Genomic DNA, 21875 nt, shown 5'->3' with positions numbered 1-21875 from the left:
GGCTGGTCCTTCTAGCTTTTGGCTCAGAGTTCTCCTCTAAGAGATTTCCCTGACCCCAACCTCTCATTTGTATCACCCTGTTGTTTTCACAGCACTCATCCTTATCTCAAGTTATTCCTACTTCCTGCCTTTTCCTTTAACCCAAGCTCCAGGAAACCAGGGAACTTCACTTATCCTGCTGTATCCCCAACTCCTACCACGGTGTCTGTGCCCAGGCAAAGAGGCCCTCAGTAAAAACCCCTTGCATGATTAAATGCTTGACTTCACAGAAGATCTAGGGTTCAAGTTGGCTGCTGGCAGAGCGGGGCCTGGGATGCTGGTCTCCCGTCTGAATCCAGAGATGAAACTAAGTCGGCTCCCGTCCCTCTTGCTAGAGCTGGGGTCGGCCTTTACTTAGAGTACCTAGCCTGGTCAGCGTAGACAGAGGGAGGGTTAGAGGACAGCCTTGGGAACTTACAGTGAGAAAGCAAACAACAGTGATAACAAAGAGAGCTAATGCTTTCCGAGCACTTTCTTCGTGCCAGGCCCTATTCCTCTTCACAACCACGCTGTGAACTGGATCCGGTTGTTACAAGCTGAGGAGACGGAAGCGCTGGGCTGTTAGGTAATTTACCCAACACACAGCTGAATGTACAAAACGACAGGTCTCCACCAAAGCCATCTTTCGCACTCCGTCGCTCCCTCACGCTGACCCGGGTGAGAGAGCGCCTCGCCGCTGAAATCCCAGACCGCCCGAGGCCTCGGTGGCCGGTTCCGCTCCCGGGAAGGAGGCGGCGTCCCAGAGCGCAGGCGCGGGCGGAGGGCGACGAGAGGGCGGAGGCAGGGATTGGTGGGAGAGAGTGGAAATCTAACAGCGGAAGTCCCGCCCAGCTGCGGCGAAGCTTCCGGCTCCAGGCGCTGGAGCCTTATGCTGACGCCTGGGAGCCAGCGGCGCCGGGATGGTGCTGCTGGAGAGCGAGCAGGTAAAGCCGGAGCTGGCCGGCTGAGGGACGGCTGTAGTCCGGGGCTTAGCTGGGGGCCTCTGCCTCCTGCCGCGGGAGGGAGTGGGACTTGACGAGGATTCGGGGCTGCCTAACGGGGCCCGGCTTCCGTTCCAGTTCCTGACGGAGCTGACCAGACTCTTCCAGAAGTGCCGCTTGTCGGGCAGCGTGTTCATCACCCTGAAGAAGTGTAAGCAGCCGTCGACGCGGCAAGGCCAGAGGGAAGCTGGGAGGCCGAGCGGTGCCCCGGGGCACCCAGGGTCTGGAGCCGTGGGCGGAGTCTGTGTGCCGCGCGTCCCCGCCTTGCCCTGCCTTCCTCCTCCTGTACTGGGCATATTCTGGGCTGCGGGACGGGAGCATTAGGGATTGCGGCGCGGGCGACCCTCAGCACTTAGCCAGCCAAGCTACGTCTGGTTACAGTATGCCCCAACGAGAGAGGGCTTTTTTGGGCGGGCGGCAAGGATCCCAAACCCTGCCACCATAAGTGAGAGCCAATCGGCTTTGCTGTAACTACGTTCCCGTCGTGGAAGTGGCAGGTAGTTTCCCAAGGTCTGGCCAAACTTGATGTAGTGAACAGATCTAGGGCAGTGGGGGTAAATTGGGTATCGTCTTCGTATCCCTTTCCCTGCCTAATAACTTTTTGTCGACCAGTTTACGTTTGTGGCTGTGTTCATCAGGATGTATTTTTCATGCAGATGATGGTCGAACTAAACCCATTCCAAGGAAAGGTTCTGTAGAGGGCTTTGAGCCCTCAGACAACAAGTGTCTGTTAAGAGCTACTGATGGGAAAAAGAAGATCAGCACCGTGGTGAGTTGGATTCCCGACAGTACAATTTTGGAGTTAGAAGACTTGAACTTAACTGAAGATGGGCATATCTGAACCAGGTTTTTGTTTTTGTTTTAAATAAAGGCTAGTAAGCGTGCAGCTGTTTCTTGGGATCAGGGCCACTTTTTATTGCCCTAGTAGTAGGAAATTCAAGAGCAAAATCAAATTGAAGAAGTACTTGTTGGTTCTACTGAAGCTCATGGAAATAAAATTAGCATATTGGTTCTTACTCATAGTGGCGCTGGAAGGAGCACTTGGCATAAATATTTGATTTTTAATTCCCTTACACGGCGGGCCTTCAGTGTCAGTGTCTTGGTACCAGATGATCTTACTTGTAAGCTGACAAATCACTTGTATTTGTGGTTGACATAGCAAACATGTAGCTGTATGTTAGGCTTGCTACTAACCTACAGAGAGAATACGGATTTAGTCAACAGTCCCACTGTTCCCTTTCACGGTGGAGAAGGGCAAAGCAACAGGCTTCCTGGATTCTGAATGTACTTTTTTACTTTGCTGGGGCAGAACAGGACTGCTCTTTAATCACATCAGGATAGGACATTCATGAGAATGTAGACCGTAATTAGTTGATGAGTCTCGCTTTACAGTTATCTTGAGAGGTCTTTTATAGTAAAGTAAACTCATGTGGTTTTAAAAAATAAACTTGGGTATCATGAAATGTGAAAACCTTAGGAATCTTGAGAAGTAGAATTTCTCTTGTGGTAGCTTGTGTTCGGCTTAAATAGACCTGGATTAATGGAAAGTAGGTTTCAAATAAGATGAGAAGGGAGTAGTTTAAATGTATCTTGCACAAAAGATTAAAATGAAGTTCTCTGATATCTCTAGAATCCAGGGAGAAAGTCAGTGCCATGTGTGTAAGAAGTGTCAGACGTGAGAAACTTCACTTCTTTAGTAGCCACCCCCCCTTCTGCCTTTTTCCCTTCTTGGTACAATTCTCATGTGGAAAAAAAGTGCAGAGCTGCTTTGCTTCTTCCTCAAAGTGGAGCAGAAGAATAACTGTTTGGTATTATGACCCCTAAAGTTGGAAAGATACATTTTAAAGATGATGTTGTTTTAATGAGCCTTTTGAGTTATTGCCTGGGGTGAGACAGAGGATTCCTATATGGGTAATAACAGTACACTTTCTTTTCTTTTCCTTTTCCAGGTGAGCTCCAAAGAAGTAAACAAGTTTCAGATGGTGAGTTTGTGGTGTTCTCTATACACCTTTCTCAGGGCAAGAGTAAGCACAAAATTGAATACTGGGTTAAGAATGATATTTCTTATGTTTTGCTGATACTTTAAGTAAAAGCTACCAGGGTCTTTCACTTTCAATGCTAGTATTGTCTTCCTTTTTAGTTTTTTTAGGTAGATTTTGCGTTTGACTTCAGATGTGTTCTATCTATAGTATAGTTGAACAGGAAGTTGCCTGCAGTTTTCCCTTTTTGCTTAAAAAGTGTCAGAAGCTGCTATAATGTGCAAGAATGTGTTTTCCTCTTATACTATTTTCTATAGGACACAAGTGTTCCATGGTATGATTGCTTTATCGGATAGGTGGGCTTTCTGATATTGACTACCCTAAATTCATTATGGAAATGGGGACAGCTGCTCCACCAGTTTGAAACCCTTCCCACTAAGTTCCGTGCTGTGTGTTTTTTATAGGCTTACTCAAACCTATTGAGAGCTAACATGGATGGACTGAAGAAGAGGGACAAAAAGAGCAAGAGTAAGAAGAGCAAAGCGGCACAGTGAAGGGCACCGCATATCCTGCTCTCACCAGTTCACCACCCAGATACTGTTTTTCCTTTGGTTTTTCCTTTTGGCCACAAAGCTAGGTTTCTCATTCCCCTGTGATGACTTTTCATGTGAGAGGAGGCTCATTTTGGATGGAACAAGGGCTGCAGTGTTTACAGGATAGTTGTAAGAAGCCAAGTTTATTTTAGAATTGGTTGATTGGTTTGTGTTGCATGGTTATATATCCTGGGATCATAAAGTCTCTGTAGTTATCTGTGTGAAGAACAATGGATCATTAAACCTGTATTTATCTGCACTGACCATCTCATTTATTTTTTCTAGTCCCTATTAATAGTTTCTGGCAATAATTACTAATTCTGAGTGTTACATTTATGAATGGGCTTTACCCATGTGTTCTAGGTTATTGGTATTAAAACCTGACAGTTTGGGGATGCCTGGGTAGCTCAGTCACCTGAGCATCTGACTCTTAGTTTCTGCTCACGTTGTGATTTCAGGGTTGTAAGGTTGAGCCTCACGTTGGGTTCTGTGCTTAGCACAGAGTCTGCCTGAGATTCTCTGCATCTCCCTGTCCCCCTCCCTCCACTCTTGTTCTCTTTCTCTGTCTCAAATAAATAAAATAAAAAAAAAAAAACCAACCTGACAGTATTATAAAAAACTTGTGTTATCTCATGGGTATTCTTCTCAACTGGCTGTATATTTAACATCCTCATTCCTTTAGCAAATTTGAATGAGTTCTCATAGCTAATTGAGACTTTGCTTAATCACCTTAAGGATAAGCACGTTACCGAATCAGCAGGAATAATGATTCACCGAATCAGCAGGAATAATGATTCCAAGTTAAAAATGATACTATGTATATTTTTAAAAGATTTATTCATTTGACAGATGAGCACAAGCAGGGGGAATGGTAGAGGGAGAGGGAGAAGCAGGATCCCTGCTGAGCAGGAAGCCTGATGCAGGGCTTGATCCCAGTACCCTGAGATCATGACCCAAGCTGAAGGCAGATGCCCCACTGACTGAGCCACTCAGATACACCTGATACTGTATTTCTTTAAGCACTTTGGTTTGGACATTTTCTTTCTGGGGTAGGGGAAAAAGAATATTTGCTTTTTTTTAAGAGAGCAGGTTGCAAGATGGGTTATTAGGCAATCTCTATTAGATTTTTTTTTAATATTGCATAAAAAATTTTTAAATTCCAGTATAGTTAACATACAATGTTACATTAGTTTCAGGTGTACAAGATAGTGTTTTAGGAATTCTATACATTACTCATTGCTCATCAGGAAAAGGGAATTTTTATTTTTTAAAAGATTTTATTTATTCATGAGACACAGAGAGGCAGAGACATAGGCAAAGGGAGAAGCAGGCTTCCTGTAAGGAGTCTAATGTGGGACTCAATTCCCGAACCCCAGGATCACGCCCCGAGCTGAAGGCAGACGCTCAACCACTGAGCCACCCCGGCATCCCAGGATAAGGGAATTTTTAATCCCCTTCAGCTATTTTACCCATCTCCCCACCAACCTCCCCTCTAGAAACTATCAGTATGTTTCCTATAGTTTTTTTTTTTTTTCAGTTTCTTAAATTCCACATGGAAGTGTAATCATTTGGTATATGTCTTTCCCTGACCTATTTCAATTAGCATTATACTTTCTAGCTCCATCCATGTTGTTGCAAACGGTAGGATTTCATTCATTTTATGGCACAGTAATATTCTACCATGTATATTTACACCATTTCTTTATCCACTCATCTATTGATGGAAACTTGGTCTGCTTCCATAATTTGGCTGTTGTAAATAATGCTGCAATAAACCTAGGGGTGCATGTATCTTTTTGAAATAGTGTTTTTGTATTCTTTGGGTAAATTCCCAGTAGTGAAATTACTGGATCATATGGCAGTTCTTTTAGTTTTTTCAGGAATCTTCATACTGTTTTCCACATTGGCTGTCCCAGTTTGTGTTTCCACCAACAGTGCACTGAGGGTTCCTTTTTCTCCACATCATTGCCAACACTTACTTCTTATGTTTTTGATTTTAGCCATTCCAACAGGTCACAGGTGATATATATCTCATTGTGGTTTTAATTTGCATTTCCCTGATGAGTGATGTTGAGCATTTTTAATGTGTCTATTCTCCATATGTATGTTATCTTTGGAGAAATGTATGTTCATGTCTAATGCCCATTTTTATTTGGATTGTTGTTGAGTTATAGAAGTTCTTTACATATTTTGGATACTAACCCTATATATGATATGTCATTTACAAATATCTTCTCCCATTCCATAGGTTGTCTTTTAGTTTTATTGTTACCTTGGCTGTGCAGAAGCTTTTTATTTTGGTGTAGTCCCAATAGTTTTTTGCGTTTGTTTCCTTTGCTTCAGGAAACAAATCTAGAAAAATGTTGCTATCATATATGTCAGAATAATTATTAGTGCTCGCATCTCGGACTTTTGTGGTTTCTAGTCTCACAGTTAAAGTCCTTAATCCATTTTGAGTTTATTTTTGTGTATTGTGTAGGTAAGGGGTCCACTTTTCTCACCACTATTTGTTGAAAGAGACTTTTTTCCATTGCATTTTCTTGCCTCCTTTGTCAAAGATCAAATGAATATATAATAACGGGTTTATTTCTGGGCTCTGTTCTGTTCCATTGTCTATACTGTCTGTACTATATGTACAACTTACAAAGTTGTAGTGACAAAGTAACAATTTACAAAGTTGTAGTAATCTGGATTGTGGTACGTCCAGATTTTTTGTTCTTTTTCATAATTGCTTCGGTTATTTTGGGGTCTTTTGTGGTTCCATACAGATTTTAGAATTATTTGTTCTAGTTCTGTGAAGAATGTTGGTATTTTGATAGAGATGGCATTAAATCTGTAGGTTGCGGGCAGCCTGGGTGACTCAGGGATATAGCGCCACCTTCGGCCCAGGGCCTGATCCTGGAGACCCGGGATCGAGTCCCACGTTGGGCTCCCTACATGGAGCCTGCTTCTCCCTCTTCCTGTGTCTCTGCACCCCCCCCCCCCCCCCCCCCGTCTCTCATGAATAAATAAATAAAATCTTTAAAAAAATCTGTAGGGCAGCCTGGGTGGCTCAGCGGTTTAAGCACCTGTCTTCGGCCCAGGGCGTGATCCTGGAGACTCGGGATCGAGTCCCACATCGGGCTCCCTGCATAGAGCCTGCTTCTCCCTCTGCCTGTGTCTCTGTCTCTCTCTCTCTGTGTCTATCATGAGTAAATAAATAAAATCTTTAAAAAAAAATCTGTAGATTGCTTTGGGTTGTGTGGACATCTTAACAATATTTGTTCTTCAATCCATGGAATATTTTCCATTTGTGTCATCTTCAGTTTCTTTCACCTCCTTGGTATCTTTCACCTCCTTTATTCCTAGGTATTTTTGTTATTTTTGGTGCAGTTGTAAATGGGATTGTTTTCTTAGTCTTTTTGCTACTTCATTGTTAGTATATCGAAATGCAGTGGATTTCTGTATATTGATTTTGTATCCTACAACCTTACTGAATTCATCAGTTCTAGTAGTCTTTTGTTGGAGTCTTTAGGTGTTTCTGTATATAGTAGTATTGTGACACCTGCAAGTAGTGAATAAAGTTTTACTTTCTTGGGGCACCTGAGTGGCTCATTCAGTTAAGTATCTGCCTTTGGCTCGGGTCATGATTCTGGGGTCCTGGAATTGAGCCTCACATTGGGATCCCTGCTCAGCGGGAAGTCTGCTTCTCCCTCTGCTTCCCCTCACACCCTCCTACCCCCCAACCCCAATGCATGCTGCTCTCTCTCTAATACATTTTTTTTTAAGATTTTATTTATTTATTCATAGAGATAGAGGCAGAGACACAGGAAGAGGGAGAAACAGGCATCATACAGAGAGCCTGACGTGGGACTTGATCCAGGGTCTCCAGGATCACGCCCTGGGCTGCAGGTGGTGCTAAACCGCTGCGCCACGGGGGCTGCCCTAATACATTTTTTAAAAAAATATTTTATTTATTTATGAGAGAGGCAGAGGGAGCAGCAGGCTCCATGGAGGGAGCCTGATGTGGGACTCGAACCCAGGACCCCGGGATCATGCCCTGAGTCGAAGGCAGATGCTCAACTACTAAGCTACCCAGGCATTCCAATATAATCTTTTTTTTTTTTTTTTTACAAAAAGTTTTACTTTCTTACAAATCTGGATGCCTTTTATTTCTTTTTTTGTCTGATTGCTGCGACTGGGACTTCTAGTACTAAGTTGAATAAAAATGGTGAGTGTAGTCATCCTTGTCTTTTTCCTGATCTTAGAGGAAAAGTCCTCAGGTTTTCACCATTGAGTGTGAGGTTAGCTGTGGGTTTTTCATATATGGCCTTTATTATGTTGAAGTATGTTCCCTCTAAACCTAGTTTGAGAGGATTTTTATCATGAATAGATGTTGTACTTTGTTGACTCCTTTTTCTGTATTGGTTGAAATGATCATACAGGTTTTTATCCATTTTCTTTTTTTTTTTTTTTAAAGGTTTTATTTATCCAGGAGAGAGACAGAGGCAGAGACATAGGCAGAGGGAGAAGCAGGCTCCTTATGGGGATCCTGATGTGGGACTCGATCCTAGGACCCCAGGATCAGGACCTGAGCCACCCAGGTGCCCCATATTTTTATTTCATTTGTCTTCATTTATTTTTTGATTTCCTTTTTGATTTTGTGGTTGACCCACTCACTGTTTGAGTACCATGTTCTTTAACTTCCATTTGTGCTCTTTCTAGATTTTTTCTTACAGTTGAGTTCTAGTTTCATAGTGCTGTGGTTGGAAAAGATGCATAGTGTAACTTATTTGTTGAGGCTTGTTTTGTGGCCTGATATGTGATCTATTCTGGAGAGTGTTCTATGTGCACTTGAGCAGAATGTGTATTTTGCTGTTCTAGGATGGAATGAATGTTCTGAATATATATTAGATCCATCTTGTCCAGTGTATCATTCAAAACTAGTTTCCTTGTTGATTTTTTGTTTGGATGATCTATCTGTTAATATAAGTGCGGTGTTAAGTCCCCTACTCTTATGTATTACTATTGATTCCTTCCTTTGTTATTACCTGATTTTTTAGAGCTTCCATGTTAAGTGTATGTATACTTATATCCTCTTATTGGATTGTCCCTTTTTTATTATTATTTAGTGCCCTTCATCTCTTGTTACAGTCTTTTTCTTAATTTCTTAATTTATTCCTTCCTTCTTTCTCTTTCTTTCTTTCTTTTTCTTTCTTTCTTTCTTTTTCTTTCTTTTTCTTTCTTTCTCTCTCTCTCTCTTCCTTCCTTTTTCTTTTTTCTTTTCTTTTTTTTCTTTTTTCTTTTCTTTCTTTTTTTTCTTTCTTTCTTCTTTTTCTTTCTTTTCTTTCTTTCTTTTTCTTTCTTTCTTTTTCTTTCTTTCTTTCTTTCTTTCTTTCTTTCTTTCTTTCTTTCTTTCTTTTTCTTTCTTTCTCTTTCTTTCTTTCTTTCTTTCTTTCTTTCTTTCTTTCTTTCTTTCTTTCTTTCTTTCTTTCTTCTTTTCTTTCTTCTTTCCCTATCTATCTATCTATCTATCTATCTATCTATCTATCATCTATCTATCTATCTATATCTATGACAGACAGAGAGGCAGAGACATAGGCAGAGGGAGAAGTAGGCTCCATGCAGGGATCCCGCTGTGAGACTCGATCCCGGGACTCTGGGATCATGCCCTGAGCCGAAGGCAGATGCTCAACCCAAGCCACCCAGGCGTCCCAATCTTTTAATTTTTTTTTAAAGATTAATTTGAGAGAGAAACAGACTGTGGAGTTGGGGGGAGGGGGAGAGTGAGGGAGCGAGAATCCCAAGCAGATTATGCTGAGTGCGGAGGCCAGCACAGGGCTCCATCTAATGACCCTGAGATCACGATCTGAGCCAAAACCAAGAGTCAGACAGTCAATAACCCAGATATAACCCAGGTGCCCTACTGGTCTGTTTTTTTTATTTTTTATTTTTTTATTTTTATTTATTTATGATAGGCACACAGTGAGAGAGAGAGAGAGAGAGGCAGAGACACAGGCAGAGGGAGAGGGAGAAGCAGGCTCCATGCACCGGGAGCCCGACGTGGGATTCGATCCCGGGTCTCCAGGATCGCGCCCTGGGCCAAAGGCAGGCGCCAAACCGCTGCGCCACCCAGGGATCCCCTGGTCTTTGTTTTAAAGTTTATTTTGTTTCATACAAGGATGGCTCCCCCAGCTTTCTTTTCACTTCCATTTGCATAAGTACTTTCCCATCCCTTCACTTTCAGTCTGCAGGTGTTTTTGGGTCTGAAATGAGTGTCTTGGAGCCAGGATGTAGATGGGCCTTGCTTTTTTATCCATTCTATCACCCTTTGTCTTTTGATGGGCGTGTTTAGTCCATTTACAAAATAATTATTGATAGGTATGCACTTACGCTATTTTACATATTTTTATTTAAATTCAAGTTAGTTGGGATGCCTGAGTGGCTCAGCAGTTCAGCATCTGCCTTTGGCACAGGTGGTGATCCCAGAGTCCTGGGATTGAGTCCCACATCGGGCTTCCTACCTCTCTCTCTGTGTCTCTCATAAATAAATAAAATCTTTTTTTTTTTTTTAATTCAAGTTAGTTAACAAATATTAATGTAAAATTCGCTTCAGGAGTAGAATTTAATGATTCATCACTTACAAATAACACTCAGTGCTCATCACAAGTGAACCCCTTAATCCCCATCACCCGTTTAGCCCATCACCCCACTCACTTCCCCTCCAGCAACCCTCACTTTGTTCTCTATGGTTAAGAGTGACTTATGGTTTGGGGCACCTGGGTGGCTCAGTTGGTTAAGCATCTGCCCTTGGCGCTCAGGTCATGATCTTGGAGTCCTGGGATTGAGCCCGACGACGTCAGGCTCCCTGTTCAGCAGGGAATCTGTTTCTGCCTCTCCCTGGACTTGTGCTCTCTCTCTCTCACTCTCAAGTAAATAAAAATTTTAAAAGAAAGTCACTTACCGTTTGCCTCCCTGTTTTTATCTTATTTTTCCCTCCTTCCCCCTATGTTCATGTGTTTGGTTTCTTAAATTCCACATGAGTGAAATCATATTTGTCTTTCTTTGCCTGATTTCACCTAGCATCATATACTCTAGTTCTGTCCACATTTTGCAAATGGCAAGATTTCATTCTTTTTGATGGCTGAGTAATATTCCACTGTTTGTATATACCACATCTTCTTTATCCATTTATCAGTCAGTGGAAAATTGAGCTTTTTCATAATTTGCCTATTGCTGATAGTGCTGCTATAAACATGGGGATGCGTGTGGTCCTTCAAATCAGCATTTTTGTATCCTTTGGATAAACACCTAGTAGTACCATTGTTGGGTCATAGTGTAGTTTTATTTTTAACTCTTTGAGGAACCTCCATACTATTTTCAGAGTAACTGCACCAGTTCGCATTCCCACCAACAGTGCAAAAGGGTTCCCCCCCTTTTTTTCTAATATATTTTGTTTTCTTTTTTAATATTTTTTTTGTTTATTCATGAGAGACACACAGGCAGAGGGAGAAGCAGGCTCTCTGCAGGGACTCCAACGTAGGACTTGATCCTGGGACTCCAGGGTTACACCCTGAGCTGAAGGCAGATGCTCAGTCAAGCCACCCAGGCGTCCCTTATGTATGGTTTTATTTTATGGGTGTTTTTGTAGTTGTTTCTTTCCTCTCTTTCTCTCTTCTCTCATGGTTTGGAGGCTTTCCTTAGTGATATTCTTTTCTCTATTTTTCGTATATCTGTTAACCAGTTTTTGCTTTGTGGTTACCATTACGTTAGTAACAAACCTCTTACACATACAGCAATCTACATTAAGTTGATAATCACTTAAATTTGAACCCATTCTTTACTCCTCTCCCCACCACATTCTAGGTATATGGTGTCATATTTTATATCCTTTTGTGACTTCCTTGACTAATTTTTTTTTTTTTTCCTCCCTTGACTAATTTTTACAGATATACTTAATTTTATTGCTTTGGTGCTTCCTACTTTTCTTGTGCCTACAATAGTTTTTCCTGTCCATTGAGTTCCCTTTAAAACTTTTTACAGGGCTGGTTTAGTGGTCATGAATTCCTTTAACTTTTGTTTGAGAAACTTTTTATTTCTTCTACTCTGGATGATAGCCTTGCTGGATACAGTATTCTTGGCTGCAGGTTTTTTTTTCTATCAGTACTTTGCATGTATCATGGCACACCCTTCTGAAAGTTTCTGCTGAAAAATTAGCTGATAGCTTATGGGGTTTCCCTTGTATGTAATGGTTTTCTCTTGCTGCTTTTAAAATTCTCTTTATTACTATTTTCTGCTGTTTTAATTACTATGTATCTTGATGGGGACCTTTTGGGTTGATATGTTGGGGTGGTTTGGGCATTTTCATGTGCTTAGTAATTAGAAATAAGGGAAGAACATGGCTGTTGTGTTCTAGCTCCACAAAAGCTTTGGTGTCAACAGATTTGCAACTTAAAAGCAGATACATGAAAGCATTATATTCAAAAAGATAAATTTATATATTACACATGAAAAACTTACAAAGCTCAACTTTGTAGGACAGCTTCTTACAATGTAAAAATTACAATGAATGTACAACATTTCATAGTATAAGCTCCTATCTTAGAACAAGATAATGACTATTCTTTATGATTAAAATAAGATTCGGTAGTAGTCATCTCTGTAGCTATACAGGAATAGCACAGATACCCTGCAAAAGAGAAAAAGTAGGATCAATATAAGGGGTTAACAAATTATTTTTAGAACATTTAACTGTAAGAGTATTGTTTAAAAAAAAAGATGGAAGACTAGTGACTGAGAAAGATGACATGTTATAGAAGCTTTGACTGGCATAGGTCTGTATGTAAGGCTCTACATAAGGGGACCACGGGTGACATGAATGATTGGCATTCTGACGTGAGAACCTACATACATACAGCAAAGCAGTCACAGCAATTCCCATTCATGTAGACATTCCTAGGAGTTACCTAGGTGATGAAAATTTTAAGTGGGATAATTACTTCTGGCACTGCTATGTTTTGTTATTGATAAATCATGACTGTGATTCACAGTCCTGAACAAGATTTACTTGGTTATCTGGTGCAATTCTAATTTAATGGCTTATTAGCCACCAAACCTCAACAAGACAATGTGTCACTTTAAAAAACCCCTCGAGTTTTAACCCATGTTGCAACTTGCAATAGCTCAGTGAACACTTACTTTTTCTCTACTTTGATGTTATAAATTTCATCACAGACTAATTTGAGGTATCTCTGCTTTGGCAGGCGTGACAGCAGCTGCTTCACAGTTGTGTTAAATGCCTGTTCATCAGCATCCCACTAGGAAAAAATAGATAAGATTTAATAACAAGTACTAGTGTTTGTTAACTGGCTTTTCTTGGGTCACTGATGAAATGTCAATGCCATTGTTAAGTGTACTAAGAAAATCAGCTATAGAGAAAACTGATGAGGCTGCTGGGGTTCTTCCTTTGAAGCAACAATTTTATTTAAAACAAGACTCCTTATTAGGTCCTGATTAGCAATGCTGTAACCATAGTGTGCTACTGTGATTTTAGTAGTTATTTCTGCCAATTTATTGTGTAGAAAATGTAAATAAACCTCTGTGTGCCTCCATTTGAGTGGATCATAAAGCTGTAACTGCCAGTACAGGGATATATATATGCTGCTTTACAAGACAACAGAAAATATATGAAATTTTTCTTCATCTCACTTACTCTGACTAAATACTCTGGATAGACAAAAAAGTATTCTTTAGGTGTGCCTTGGGTGGTTGTCAGTTAAGCTCTCTGCCTTTGGCTCAGTCATGATCCTAGGGTCTTGGGATTGAGCCCTGCATCGGGCTCCCTGCTCAGCAGGGAGCTTGCTTCTCCCTCTCCCTGCTGCTCCCCCTGCTTGTGCTCTCTCTCTGTCAAATAAATAAATCAAATCTTAAAAAAAGAAAAGGTATTCTTTAATAAGATGCTTAAAAAAAAAATCACCTGTAGCTGTGATTATAGTTTGTTATCTTTGCTATTAAGAATGCTAATTCAGGGGATCCCTGGGTGGCGCAGTGGTTTAGCGCCTGCCTTTGGCCCAGGGCGCGATCCTGGAGACCCGGGATCGAATCCCACGTCGGGCTCCCGGTGCATGGAGCCTGCTTCTCCCTCTGCCTGTGTCTCTGCCCCCCTCTCTCTCTCACTGTGTGCCTATCATAAATAAATAAAATTAAAAAAAAAAAAAAAAAAAAAAGAATGCTAATTCAAATTTTTAGGACTACCCATTAAAAAAAATTTTTTTTTAAATCCAGTATGGTTAACATACAGTATTATTAGCTTCAAGTGTACAATACAGTAATTCAACAGTTCTGTACATTATTCCACGCTCATCATGGGAAGTGTACTTTTTTTAATCTTTATCACCTATTTTACCCATCAGTTTGTTGGCTGTAGTTAAGAGTTTCTTGGTTTATCTTTTTTTTCTTTTGCTCATTTGCTTTGTTTCTTCAATTCCACATGAGTGAAATCATATGGTATTTGTCTTTCTCTAGCTTTATTCCACTTAGCATTCTACTCTCTAGCTCCATCCATGTTGTTGCAAATGGCAGAACTTCATTCTTTTTTTATGACTGCATAATTTTCTCTGTGTGTGTGTGTGTACACGTGTACAAACACCCCATATCTTTATTTATCAGTGGACATTTAATTCGGCTATTATAAATAATGCTTCTGTAAAGATAGTAGTGCATGTATTTCTTTGAATTAGTGTTTGCTATTTTTGGGGTAAATACCCAGTAGTGCAATTACTGGATTGTAGACTAGCTCCATTTTTAACTTTGTGAGGAACCTCCATACTGTTTTCTACAGTGGCTGCACCAGTTTGCGCTCCCACCAACAGTATACTAGGGTTCCTATTTCTCCACATTCTCTCCAACACTTGTTGTCTCTTGTGTTGTTGATCTTAGCCATTCTGACATGTGTGAGGTGATAACCTCACTGTAGTTTTGATTTGTATCTTCCTGATCAGGAGTGACGCTGAACATCTTTTTATGTCTTTTGGCCATCTGTAATGTCTGTTCATCTCTTCTGCCCATTTTTAAATTGGATTATTTGTTTTTTGGCTACTCATAAAATATTTTAAACATATATAATGACCTAACTTAATTTTTACAAAAATATCTTCCATACAGTTCTATATAAGCTTCCTTAGTTGAAATTAAGGTCTGAGGCAGCCCTGTATACTGGTTAGGAATAGATTCCCCTAGTCTGCCTAGGTTTAAACCCTGGCTGTGCTAATTACTAGTAGATTGACCTTGAGTAAGACATTTAATATCTCTTCTTCCATTTTCCATAAAATGTAAAATGCTTCTGCTTCTATTTATCTATACAGTGGGGATAATGGTATCTACCTCTTGAGCTTGTTATGATTAAATGAGTTAATATCTGAAAAATGCTTAGAGCAAGGCCTGCCAAAGCCTGACACACAGTAAATAATATCTCTGAAATTTAAAAGAAAGTCACTAGAAAAGAATGATTCTCTCAAAATCTGATTTAAGTAATGTATATGTCACATGAAAAGAACAATGCTATTAAATTCCTAGAACTGCCAAAAAAATACCTAGTATCAGAATATAATACCATTTTCAATTTTGTTTTGGCAAATTAACAGCAAAACTTTGGAATTTTATTTTATTAAGATTTTATTTATTTAAAAAAAAAAGATTTTATTTATTTATTCATGAGAGACACAGAGAGAGGCAGAGACACAAGCAGAGGGAGCAGCAGGCTCCATGCAGGGAGCCTGATGTGGGACTCGATTCCCAGACTCCAGAATCATGCCCTGGACTGAAGGTGGCGCTAAACCGCTGAGCCACCCAGGGATACCCCAAACTTTGGAATTTTAAAGGCCACAATGCATAGCAGTTCATCTTGCTTACCTCTAACGATAAAAACTGTAAGATTGTTTCTTTGGGTAGATCCACCTGTTGATACACAAAAATGTTATGTCATTTGTCAGGGAACCTGAGGTAGCACATACTCATTTGTCACAATGGTGTCACTTTGTATGGAGCAACATGAATAGGGCTTACAGAGTCGGGGACGCTACTGTGCTATATTAAAATAAAGCCCACTCAAATGAACCATGAAGCAGTAAGATGTCAGCACTGGTGAACAAATAGTCCTCAGACGGTGCACCCCATAGGCTTGATGCTGCTGCCTCTACTCTATTTTTAATGAGGCAAAGGTCTGAAACATTTTAGAAAAATGAGGATTTTTGTTTTTACTCCCCCTGCCCCCTGTCTCTTAGAGGAAGAAAAAGGGAGAAAGAAACAAAACGTTCTGCTTCCTCCCGTTTTTACATATTTAGATTATATGTGGTTCTCAGCAGTGATCAAAGGCCTGCATCCCAATACTGTGTACAGGGAGCAAAAATGCCCTGACCTCTAAGGAAATGATGTTGATGACAGGGACACAGGCAGTTCTCAAGATGTTACAGAGAGCAACTTACAGCCAAAATTTCAATTTCATTGCTTTTCTGATGTAAGTTGGCAAGGGAGGTCTGAAGTCGTGTTTGTACCTAAACAAGAAAACGACTTGTCAGAATTCAGAAGCTGTCAATACAAATCATCTTTCTTGCCATTTCCTATTCTAGAAAACAATAATGAGTGACAAACTAAGGCATAAAAGGGCTCCCAAAAATTATCTAAGGATTTGGAAAAATGTGTGCCTAGCCTTTCCTGATCTCAGGAGACATGAAATTTTATAGCCTGTTTTGATAATAATCCACCTACTTATTTTTTTCTAATTTTGAAATGACACCTAGAAGCTCAGGGCATTGAAACTGCATGTGGAAGCAGGGGGATTTTGGTATTAAGCTAAATTTGGAAAAAGGGGAAGGTGACAACAATGACATCGAACTGAAATATGGTAGGGGATGAGAACAGCAGAAAGATGTGAAAATGAGTTGCCATCCACAATACTGAGAAAGCGCTAAGAGTGCATACAAAAATGAGGCAACCTAATCTTCTGTATTTTGATCTAATCACATTAAAAAAAAAGATTTATTTATTTGAGAGAGCGAACACCAGCAGGGGAAGAGGCTGAGAGAAAGAGAAGCAGACTCCACACTGAGTGCAGATAAAGCCTAACTGGGGGCTTGATCTCACGACCCTGAGATCATGATCTGAGCTGAAATCAAGAGTCAGACACTTACCAACTGAGCCACCCAGGTGCCCCTCCCCTCTAATCACATTTGTAAATCATGACTGCTCTCTAACCTCCACTTCCCAAGTGAGGCCAATGTCTTGACTGAGCTCATTAGCCTGAGGACTGCCCTCATCTTTCCTCCCTATCATCTATTTAAATCCTTCAGGGATCCTTTAGGAAGCTGTCATCTATCATTCACCCAGATACTGATCTCCAACCTGTTCCTATGTCCAGCACTGATGTTCAGTGTATCTAATTCAGCATTCTGTTACTTCTTTTCTATGGTTCTCTAACTGTAGAATGCATATGCTTCTAGGGTTATGAACTTATTGAGGATAGGGCCATGCCACATGTCTTCTAAGTTTTACACAGAATCAGACATACAGCAAATACCAAAAACACGTATACAGTGAGAAACCTGCGCCAAGTCTTCTGCTTGTTACTTAGAACAAAAACCAACCAACCCCATCTGTCATTAGATCCAGATTGGAAAGTCTTTGTTTAGATCTAGTAATTCTGACAGTTGGTGCTTCTAGGTGCCCGTAATGTACATGGACACCTCTTTGGAGGACAAATGGGATGGAATCCTAACACCAGAGAGATGTTTTGTGTTGATGAAATTTTCAGAAGCCAAGTTAAGGAAGTGCAAAGAAAACCATTTCCAGGAAACCATTTCGTATCTTCCTTTCCTGTCTTCTTCCTCCTTTCTAGCTTACATGAGAAAGCAGAGGAAAGTGTGCATACCTGAGTTTCATAACGCCTCCTCGTGCTGGCTGACAGCTTCTCTGGGGCTATCACGCTCACAATGGGGACAACTGCTGCTCCGTGGATTTCAAACAAACCTGGAACAAAAAGTTGCAGAATTTATGGTCTTATCTGGTCCCACTTTCTGTAACACACCACAGATATGGCAGAGATGCTTAGTAGAATCCACTGTGGTGTGATTCTATGGGCTAGATTCTCTTCGGGCTGTGTTTTCCATCTCTGCAACTAGCTGCACTTCACCTGGAGGAAGTCAGCACCCTAAAACCCGAAGTTTTAGTGCTTCTGTAAACACTCCCAGCCTCCTCTCTTCAGCTGGGGGTGGGGAGTGACACAGGCATAAAGAGGCTCTGTAAGTCACCCAAACTTCATGAATCTAAGGTGGGAAAAAAATCAAACTTACTATCTCTCAAACTCGAATACTTTAAATTCCTAAGTATTTGAAATAGGACAGTGGCAGAAAGTCCATGTTAACAAACAAACCAAAAAGACCCAGTTCTGTTGAAAGCCAAATATATCTTCTTCTGGTTGTAACTGGGACATTTCTTTTTTCAGTAAGGCTGGTAGATGTGATGAAATTAAAAACCTATTACCACTGTTCCCTCTTGGCTTTCATGAAAAGAAAACGTATACATGATCTTTCTCAAAGGATTTCAATATATTATTCTTCAGTGTTCTGTGTGAGGAAAATTTCTAGGAAAATGAATCGTATTTTATCTGTACAACAGAGTTGCAGGGAAATTCAACCAGTTGTGAAAATAAGACAGGAAGACAGAGATGTATTAAGATCAGAGGAATACCAAACTCTTAGTCATTTTCTAGGATGTGGGTTTCAAAGCATAGGAATAAATTCCATTTGGTACAATTAATTGTATATGTTACTTTACAGATACATTTCTGACACAACAAGGAGTTAGCCACAGCAGTTAAGTGTTTATAGCAAACACACGCGCACACACCCACATTGCAGTATTATGTTTAGATTATAATTAGTCAATACCTGAAGCATTAGAAAAGGACCCCTTCAGATTTTGCACTGTGAGATTATCAGAAGCTTCTCTAAAAACAAACAAAAACAATTAGAAAACAGTCAACAAAGCAAAACAACACAGATAACTTAAAGTGAGCTATTTTGTCTATTAAGTGTAAAAATTAAATATTGGTTATTAGTAAAAGAAAACAAATTGAACTTAATTATGCTTTTGGTTCAAGAGCAAGTAAAAATTACAAAGGATGTCATTTCAAATTAACAAATGCCTAAAGACAACATTTTGATTTATTCAGCTATGTTTGAAATCCTGGCTCAACATAAGAAGCTGATTTCAATGAACTATAATGGGTGTTCTTTCCGTCCCCTCACAATAGAAGGAAACATTAGCAACAGCATGCCCCACCTTTATTAGGGCAGCAACCTTGGTGATCACCCACAGGAGAGCATTTAGTAAATAAGGAGATTCTTTCAAAAGCTGTGAATGGATGTTCTTTCAAAGACAGAATTAGCTTAGAGCCTTTGAGAGACACAATAGCACTCTATCTTGGGAAAACAGGGAAGTAATCATGCACATGGAAGAAAGAGTCTAAATTTTTCTTAGCTAAAACCGAATCCCATCTGGGCCTTTTAGGCTTAATAATGTTCACCTGTACTATTAATTAGTTGAGCATTTTATGTTTTCTCTTTTGAACCTCTACCTTTGTTGGAGATGAGTAATCCTAATAACTGGTGACTTCTAGAACATTATATTTCCTCAGAAAAATCCTAACAATCTGTTCAAGCTCGGTCAATCTATTCAAGTTCGGTGCAGATGGGAGGGAGCCAGGGTTGAGGGAGGGAGAAGAAAGTAAGAATGTTTATTTATATAAGCCACGGTTTTTTACTCTTGGCACTAATAACATTTTGGGTCTGATAATTCTTGGATAGGGGCATGAGGGGTCAGTCATGTGCACTGTAGGATGATTAGCAGCATCCCTGGTCTGTACTAGATACTGGCACCCCCAGTTCTAACAACCAGAAATGTCTGCAAACAGTGCTAGATGTCCCCTGGAGGGCAAAATGTCCCTTGGTTGAGAATCACTGATATAAACCAAAACAAAACAAAAACAGCCAAAAATAAAAACTTTTTTTTTTTTTTTTTATATTTATGGTAGTCACACAGAGAGAGAGAGAGGCAGAGACATAGGCAGAGGGAGAAGCAGACTCCATGCCAGGAGCCTGACGTGGGATTCGATCCCGGGTCACCAGGATCGCGCCCTGGTCCAAAGGCAGGCGCTAAACCGCTGCGCCACCCAGGGATCCCTAAAAACATATTTTTGATTATAAGCATATATATATAAAAGTTACAAATTTATGGAAAAATAAGAAAATTATACAAATTTACAGAAAATTAAGATCCTTTGTAATCTCACTAACCAGAAAAAACGGCAATTAAAAATTTGGTACATGGGGGATCCTTGGGTGGCGCAGCGGTTTGGCGCCTGCCTTTGGCCCAGGGCGTGATCCTGGAGACCCGGGATCGAATCCCACGTCAGGCTCCCGGTGCATGGAGCCTGCTTCTCCCTCTGCCTGTGTCTCTGCCTCTCTCTCTCTCTGTGTGTGTGACTATCATAAATAAATAAATAAATAATTTAAAAAAAAATTTTTGGTACATGATCCCAGACAATGGGACAAGGCTATGTGTTTTGGTTGAAAAAATAGGATCATACATCTTCTCTGTGAAAATCTCTCCATGTCAATAAATTGAGCTTTTAGATTAGAATCATAATTTGAAAAAAAAAAACACTTTTTTTTTAAAAAGATTTATTTATTTATGATAGACAGAGAGAGAGGCAGAGACACACACAGGAGGAGGGAGAAGCAGGCTCCATGCCGGGAGCCCGACGTGGGACTCGATCCCGGGACTCCAGGATCGCGCCCTGGGCCAAAGGCAGGCTCTAAACCGCTGAGCCACCCAGGGATCCCACCAAAAAAACTTATTAAGTAAACTCTATGCCCAATGTAGCACTTGAACTCATGACCTTGAGATCAAGTCACGTGTTCTAGTGACAGAGCCAGCCAGGTGCCCCGGAATCATCATTTTTAAAGACTGCACACTATTTCATTGTATTTACTATAATCCAAACAATCTTCTACCAATAGATGTTGTAAGTGAGAGATTCTCCAATTGTGGTCTAGGGACCTCTTGAAGTCCCTAAGATCCTTGCACAGGTCTGCAAGGTCAAAACAATTTTCACCATAATTTTAAAATGTTAACTTATCTTTTTTATAGATAAAAAAAAAAAAAACAAAAAAAACAAAACAAAAAAACCAACCTCTTCTAAGCCTCTACCTTTTTTGGGTTATTCTCTCACATATGTGTAATGGAATTTTCCAGAGACTAAATGATGGGTGATAGCACAACAGATTGAAAGCAGAAGTAGTCACAATCTAGTTTTTTCTATTAAAGTGTTATTTTTTCAAATTTTGTTTTGGAAAATAGTTATTTTTTATTTAAAAATACACTATTTAGGTTAGCATATAATGTGTCTATCTTTTTAAATATTTTTACATTTATTTGTGAGAGCACAAGACGGGGGTGGGGGAGCGTGTAGGAAGGGGCCAAGGGAGAGGGAGAAGCAGACCCTGCTGTGCAGAGAGCCCAGCTCAGAGCTCAGTTCCAGGACCTCAAGATCATGACCTGAACTGAAGGCCAATGCTTAACCGATTGAGCCATCCAGGTGCCTCAGGTTTATTGTTATTTTAAAATAAATATTTTAAAAATGTTTCTTTTAATTTCTAACAAATGATTGATAGATATAACCCACATAAAACAAAGCTCTTTGGTGCCATCAAATAATTTTTAAGGGTATAAAGAGGTTCTGGACCAAAAAGATTGGAACTGTTATAAACAATACCTTGCTAGACATCTTTGTAGGTACCCCATGGAATAATTTTTACTATAAATTCCTGAAAGTAGAGTGACTCGGTATTTCTTTTTAATTTTTAGTTTTAAGGCAATTTTAACTTACTTTATTAAATGACTACCTAAAGAGATGAACCAATTTACATTTCCATCATGAGTATGAGATCTTTTCCCAGAATATATTAGATCTTTCAAATGTTTTAACAAAACACTACCAAAATTTACTGATGAACAGGCCATAGAAGATAATTTTGGCTCCTTGGGCCTTTCAAACTGATAAAATATTCTCTGACATGTTTTGAAAAACACTTCAACTATGATTAGTCTTATACATGGGCATATACTTAAACTGGTGTTATTCAGAAGCAATAGAATGGTCCATTAAAAGTTACCCTGATGTATCTTTATTTCCCAAAGGATCAAACTGATTTTTAAGATAAAGAAGTCCTATAGGTTCACAGCTAAGG

General features: G+C 40.1%; 2 protein-coding genes across 8 annotated transcripts in view; one reads left to right on the top strand and one right to left on the bottom strand.

The window, feature by feature from the left end:
* Positions 1–809: 809 nt before the first annotated feature.
* SRP14 (signal recognition particle 14) lies at positions 810–5382 on the top strand. 2 transcript variants are annotated; one of them, XM_077880584.1, is made up of 5 exons: positions 810–962; positions 1098–1170; positions 1676–1865; positions 2969–3001; positions 3463–3568. In XM_077880584.1, exons 1-3 carry the CDS (start codon positions 939–941, stop codon positions 1858–1860), a joined length of 282 nt encoding a protein of 93 aa, XP_077736710.1. In that variant the 5' UTR covers positions 810–938; the 3' UTR covers positions 1861–1865; positions 2969–3001; positions 3463–3568. The 2 variants fall into 2 exon arrangements, with proteins under 2 accessions (XP_077736710.1, XP_077736709.1); XM_077880583.1 differs by having other exon boundaries at positions 811–962; positions 1676–1788; positions 3463–5382.
* A 6662-nt stretch (positions 5383–12044) lies between these two features.
* Positions 12045–21875, bottom strand: part of EIF2AK4 (eukaryotic translation initiation factor 2 alpha kinase 4) — a 103453-nt gene continuing 93622 nt past the window's right edge. For 4 of the 6 annotated variants that reach the window (XM_077880576.1, XM_077880577.1, XM_077880579.1 and 1 more), the window contains 6 exons: positions 18513–18571; positions 17495–17592; positions 16053–16121; positions 15481–15525; positions 12769–12887; positions 12045–12259 (listed from right to left, as the gene is read on the bottom strand). In XM_077880576.1, coding sequence (XP_077736702.1) covers positions 12202–12259; positions 12769–12887; positions 15481–15525; positions 16053–16121; positions 17495–17592; positions 18513–18571 — 448 coding nt within the window. In that variant the 3' untranslated portion in view covers positions 12045–12201. Of the gene's footprint in view, positions 12260–12768; positions 12888–15480; positions 15526–16052; positions 16122–17494; positions 17593–18512; positions 18572–21875 lie in introns of those variants that run through there. The other 2 variants (XR_013370042.1, XM_077880578.1) reach the window with 2 other exon arrangements.

This window comes from Canis aureus, chromosome 32 (assembly GCF_053574225.1).
Source record: "Canis aureus isolate CA01 chromosome 32, VMU_Caureus_v.1.0, whole genome shotgun sequence".
Lineage (NCBI taxonomy): Eukaryota > Metazoa > Chordata > Mammalia > Carnivora > Canidae > Canis > Canis aureus.
Note: the sequence above shows the minus strand (reverse complement) of the source record. Positions and strands in the feature narration are given on the sequence as shown.

Excerpts from the sequence above, each read along its gene's own strand:
- SRP14 (XM_077880583.1), top strand. The coding sequence starts at position 939 with ATGGTGCTGCTGGAGAGCGAGCAG. Across the intron at positions 963-1,097 it reads TGCTGCTGGAGAGCGAGCAG|TTCCTGACGGAGCTGACCAG; the intron begins GTAAAGCCGGAG and ends CTTCCGTTCCAG. Across the intron at positions 1,789-2,968 it reads AAAAGAAGATCAGCACCGTG|GTGAGCTCCAAAGAAGTAAA; the intron begins GTGAGTTGGATT and ends TTCCTTTTCCAG.